At 55.6% G+C, this 5,598-nt stretch overlaps 1 protein-coding gene across 1 annotated transcript; it reads left to right on the forward strand.

Moving 5' to 3' along the window:
* The first annotated feature begins 823 nt into the window (after positions 1 to 823).
* Positions 824 to 5,243, forward strand: FAM43A (family with sequence similarity 43 member A). Its single transcript, XM_078666305.1, has one exon. It carries the CDS (start codon positions 2,109 to 2,111, stop codon positions 3,252 to 3,254), a length of 1,146 nt encoding a protein of 381 aa, XP_078522431.1. The 5' UTR covers positions 824 to 2,108; the 3' UTR covers positions 3,255 to 5,243.
* Positions 5,244 to 5,598: the final 355 nt, after the last annotated feature.

The following is a 5,598-nucleotide window of genomic DNA, read 5'->3' on the forward strand; positions in this document are numbered from 1 at the left end:
ATGATGGACAATGGGCCTCCCACCGTGTCTTTGAATGGGTCTCCTTGCAATTGAAGGGAGAGTCTCCCTCCCCTATGCCTCAAGACACCATCCCTGAGAGGCCCGGGGAGGGGGGGCCCCTATGAAGGACCTTAATTACAAGGCGACACCTTTCTCTGAAATTGATCCCAGGGAAACAACAGGACACACCACCAGTGCGTGGCCCCATGCTGGTGGGCTGAGTGCGTGGCCCTGGGCAGCTGCCCATGCCTAGCACCGTCCATGGTTACTACCACTTAGCCCGTTTCTCAGCATGCCTATGCTTGCAACATAAAGCAAGGCGCGGGAAGCAAAGGTTAATTGACCAGGATCACACAAGGCGGGAAGAAAAGGTGAATTGACCAGATCACACAACGTCATGGAATTCGGGACGCCAGCATTCATAACCGAAAACATAACCAAAAGCAAGTTTGAATTGCTACAAATTGTAATTATGTTTCCATTGTGTGTGTGTATCAAGTTTTATTACCGTATCGTGCGACGTTCCTCTGACTAAAACACACTGTTACTGTACAAAACCACAGCTTTCTCGCGATTGTGTATCCATTCCAAATGTTTCCTGTTGATGCACTTTCCTCAGCCTGCGCCACATTGTGTCAGACTTGAGCTGTCTCCGGCAAAGCCTGCCCCTCCTCCCCTAATCCTTTCAGGAATACAAAGTCGTCCCTTTAAAGAAGTGGCACGCTCCTGCGCGCACGCCTCCCCTCCCCCAGCTGTGTGCATGGTTCGCTCCTGCCTATATTTACTGGCTCTCCTCGTTTGACAGCATCATTTCTGGAGCAGCCTGGGGGGGAGAGGAAGTCCGTCCCAGCCAAGAGGGGAAGCAGCAGGCTGCTCTCAATTCAATGAAGGGAAGCGCTGCAGGAGCCGAGCCGGGGTCAGTGCACTGAGGGCGGCAGACGGAGCTTCCCCCCGCCGGGGACAGAAACAGGACACGGGCAGTGACAGTGACCCGGTGCGTGCCAGGGAAGCCGATACCTGGAGCGCAGGAGGGGTGGAGGGGTCTGACCCTTCATTTCCATCGGAGCACAGTTTCCATGCGCTAGAAGGGAAGCCGCCCAAGCGAAAACATTGCATGCAGCTCGGCGAGCCCTGACACTGGAAGCAGGGGAAACGCTGGAGATGAGGCAGTAAGCTCAAAGAAGAGGATCTGGCAGCGCTACACGCAGTGAAAGGACATCGAAGCGCTACACGCCGTGAAAGGGGATCGAGCAGCGGTACACCCAGTGGAAGGGGTTCGAGCAGCGCCACACGGTGAAAGGGGATCGAACAGCGCTGCAAGCAGTGAAAGGACATCGAAGCGCTTATTGAAACACTGCATCCAATAGGGGGATCGTGCAGCAAAGACGCACTGCATGCAGAGGAAGGGCGCCAAGGGCTGAGTCTAAGCATTGGATACAGCGAGGCTCTAAAGACAAGAGTCGTGCAGGAAGCGCACTGCAGGCAGTGGAGAGGCATCCAGCGGCTGAGGGCAAACACTGGATCTGAGACACTGTTGCACACTGGGGCAGGGAGCGCTATATCCGATAAACTGTGGCTGTAACCAAGGGAATTCTTAAACCTGGATCACTGCATGCAGCGCCCGTAGGGAAACGGACACTGGCGTCGAGGGGGCACAGGGAACAGTGCATGCACAGAATAAATGACTGAATCCGAGACACTGCAAGCCGTGACAGGCGACCCAACAGTCGAGCCTGTCTGCGTGAGTGCAAAAATAGAAATCTATGAAAGGAGACATCCTGCGTGCAAAGGAATGAAAGTGAAGACGCCCCGCGTGCAGTAAAATGTTACAACCTTGTCTGTGAGGCCGCAGAGACTTAAAGGGGCAGAGGACAGACAGACTGCAAATCATTCCAAGAAGCTGTGTGTGCTAACGAGAAAACCCTGGAGCTGTGTGGCTGTGCAACAGGCGGGATAGGGCCGTGCGTGCACGATAAGTGGATCCGAAAGACTGACAGCAATCCGGCCCCCCCTGGGCAGGAGTCGCTGATCCACAGACCCCTCGCTCTGGCATGCACCCGCTCTGAGCCCGGCGCCTCCCTCCCCAGCCCGGCCGCCCCCAGGCAGACATGCTGCCCTGGAAAAAGAACAAGTTCGAGCTGATCGAGGAGGACAAGCAGAGTAAGCCCAAGGCGTACGCCGTCAGCCTGCACTGCTCGGCGCTGTCCACGCTGGCCAAGGGCTGCCCGGAGAGCGCGCTGAGCCGCGTGGGCAGCATGTTCAAGTCCCGGCGCAAGAAGATCCGCATCACGGCCGAGGACCCCAGCTACACCGTGCTCTACCTGGGCAACGCCACCACGCTGCAGTCCCGCGGCGAGGGCTGCACCGACGCCGCCGTGGCCAAGATCTGGGCCAAGAGCGGCCTGGGCCGGCAGGGTAGCCGCATGCGGCTGACGGTGAGCGCGCAGGGCCTGCGCATGGTGCACGCCGAGGACCGCCAGCCGCCCCGGCCCGGCCACCTCTACCTGCTGCACCGGGTCACCTACTGCGTGGCCGACCCGCGGCTGCCCCGCGTCTTCGCCTGGGTGTACCGCCACGAGATGCGCCACAAGGCGGTGATGCTGCGCTGCCACGCCGTGCTGGTGTCGCGGCCCGAGAAGGCGCGGGCCATGGCGCTGCTGCTCTACCAGACCTCGGCGGCCGCGCTGCAGGAGTTCAAGCGCCTCAAGCGCCGCGACGACGCGCGCCACCAGCAGCAGCAGCTGCTCCTGGGCGGCGGAGGAGGCGGCGCCGGGGCCGAGCAGAGCGGGGTGCCGCTGGTGCCCCTGCGCAAGCTGCTGCTGAACGGCCAGTGCTGCTACAAGCCGCCGGTGGAGCGGAGCCGCAGCGCGCCCAAGCTGGGCTGCATCGCGGAGGACGCGCGCGGCGAGGAGGAGGAGCGGCGCGAGGAGGCGCTGCTGGCCCGGCGCGAGCACTGCGAGGACACGCTGCTGCAGCCGCGGGGGCGGGGCGGCCCCGGGCAGGAGCGCGCGCGCAGCCCCGAGCTGGCGCAGCTCATCCACGGCCTGGGCGCGCTCAGCATCGGCAACGACCTGCAGAGCCTGCGCGCGGACCTGCGCGTGACCCGCCTGCTGTCCGGGGAGAGCACGGGCAGCGAGTCCAGCATCGAGAGCAGCGGCAGCCAGGAGCCTGCCAGCCCCCTGGGGGAGGACGACGACGACGAGGAGGACAGGGAGGATGAAGAGGAGGACGAGGAAGGGGGCGACACGGGCTGAAAGGGCCGGGGGGAAAGGACCGACGCAGGCCGGGGCTCGAGAACTGAGGGGCCCATGGCCAAACAAGGCTGCGAGAACTGAGGCAACCAGGGACTGAGGCTGTGAACACTGGGGGGCACCAATACACCTTTTCCTGGGATCCAATGGTTCATGCAGGGGTCCAGGGGTCACGAGACATGGATTTAAATGAAGGCCCAGGCATCGAAACCGAGGGCATAATGGCCCCTTCGCAGGGACCAGACAGATTCGTGCACTACGGACATGGGTTTAGCCATAGGGATTGTGGGGGCCCGGGGACAACAGCAGATGCATTGGTGCTCACTACAGAGACCAAGGGTTCAAGGCATAGGGGGTCTTGCACAAGGGTGCAGACTCAGGGCGCAATTCACATCTGCGCACAGCACATTGCACAGGGGGTGCGAAGCACACACATCCTATCTTGGGGCAGTTTACAGGGCAGGATACATAACACTCATGCACCCACAGGCGCAGGGACCCAGAACCCAATGCACTCATCTTTGCAGTACACTGGACAGGGGCTTGGTATCAGGGGGCGCGCACACATTTATCAAGGTGCACAGCGATTGACAGGGAAAGCCATAGTTTCATGCACTTGGGGCCATAGTGACTCATGCGCTACACAGCACAGGGACTAGGCGACCAGAGCATAGCAGCGGCATCTACACAAATCCCAGGGGACGGGAGTCTGGGCCCTTGCTATGCTGGTGACACAGAAAGGGACTCTGGCAGAAAGAGGACCAGTCAGAGCAGACACAAACCACCTCTAACATTGCTTGGGAGCCTAGTGTCAGTGATGAACCAAGAACACACTCTCAAACGCTTCATTAGGACAGGGTGACTGCCACCTCAAGGAAATTCTCATAAAAGGTGCCATTTTGTTTCCACTAGTGAAGGACAGATGGGTTGTGCAATCAGTCAGGAGTGGATGGGCCTTCCACCCAGGCTCTACCTATTGTTTACAAAGGGTCCTTTGCATCTGACACGTCTTGCATCCTCCCCAGTTGTCACCCCTATGCTTCGGCTCCAGGACTACCAACCACAATGTGGGCAAGTGAACCCCAAACCATCCGGTTCAGCTGTACTTTCTGGGGGGTGACACACAGCTGAACTCCTTCTTCACACGCCTCTGAATGGCAGGGTTCAGCTGAATTGTGACAATAGTGCAATGAAAAATAAGCTTTGTTATGGACTGCTTGTGCAGAGGGGCACTAGTTTTATTCTTTTCTCCGCAGACCTGGATTGTTCTTCAAAATATGAGACATTGATTGTTCCCCGCTACCTGCCACCACCACCTCTCATGTGTCCTGGCCTCAGCCCTCTCTGGTTCACAACTGAACCTCAATGGTGGAGCCTCACACGCCTGAGGAAGACAACTGTGCAATACTTAGGGCTTCTTTAGCCCCGCACAAGGTGACCTTTTTTGACATTGTATTTTGCACACAAAAGAACGTTAATTTATAACTTCTGCGAATGGGCCATTTGAGCCCCAAACGTAGCAACCGTGCCCGCTCCATGTAGAAACACGTACAACTGTATTCCCTTAAGCTCTTGTCCTGTTATTTCCGTGCACGAACTTCCTTGTTTACCTCTAACTCCACTTGTGGAAGATCTGCCAAAAACGCTCTTGGGGAGCAATTCTTTTTTTGTTTACATTTCAGAAATGATCCACCGGGTGTTTCCTCCTCTAACAAAAACACATTCCATTACATCCTTTTTTTTGTGTGTAAGTTTTGCACTGTTGTGAAGTTTTTTTGGCCTATATTTCCTAATTATACATGTTTATTTCGTACATAGTGATATCTTATGTACATGTTTTATCTTTGCTGTGCAAAAGAAACAAAATGGCCTATTGGTGTTCAACTGTACATAGAAAAATTGTACATATGTATAAAATACATTAGTTATTTTTTACAGACAGCGCTGTTCTGTTTGCACATCCGAAAACCAATAAAAGAATAATTTAAGATATAGATTTGTCTTTTTGTGATATGGTATTAAGTCCTTTGTAACTCACTAACATGTTTTCAGTTTGCCATGCCCAGGTGAATGTTTATGAAATGACACAGCACTGTGATATTTGATCAGGGTAAAGGTGTACACATTTTCCAAAAATGTAGTTCATAAGAAGGCGGCCCTTGCTAAGGCAGTGAAGTCTTTAATTAAAAATGTCCTTTGAGCAGGTAAACATTCTAGTTTTTTTACTGCTGGTATTAGGAGCCACAACTACAGAAAACATGCCATTTCAGTTGCTCATGTAGCACTAATTAGCTGTGAAGGGCCACAAGACATGAGACGCGATGGTTGGAACGACAACTGGCCTCAG

Source organism: Lissotriton helveticus, chromosome 11 (assembly GCF_964261635.1).
Source record: "Lissotriton helveticus chromosome 11, aLisHel1.1, whole genome shotgun sequence".
NCBI lineage: Eukaryota > Metazoa > Chordata > Amphibia > Caudata > Salamandridae > Lissotriton > Lissotriton helveticus.

Excerpts from the sequence above, each read along its gene's own strand:
- FAM43A (XM_078666305.1), top strand. The coding sequence starts at position 2,109 with ATGCTGCCCTGGAAAAAGAACAAGTTCGAGCTGATCGAGGAGGACAAG.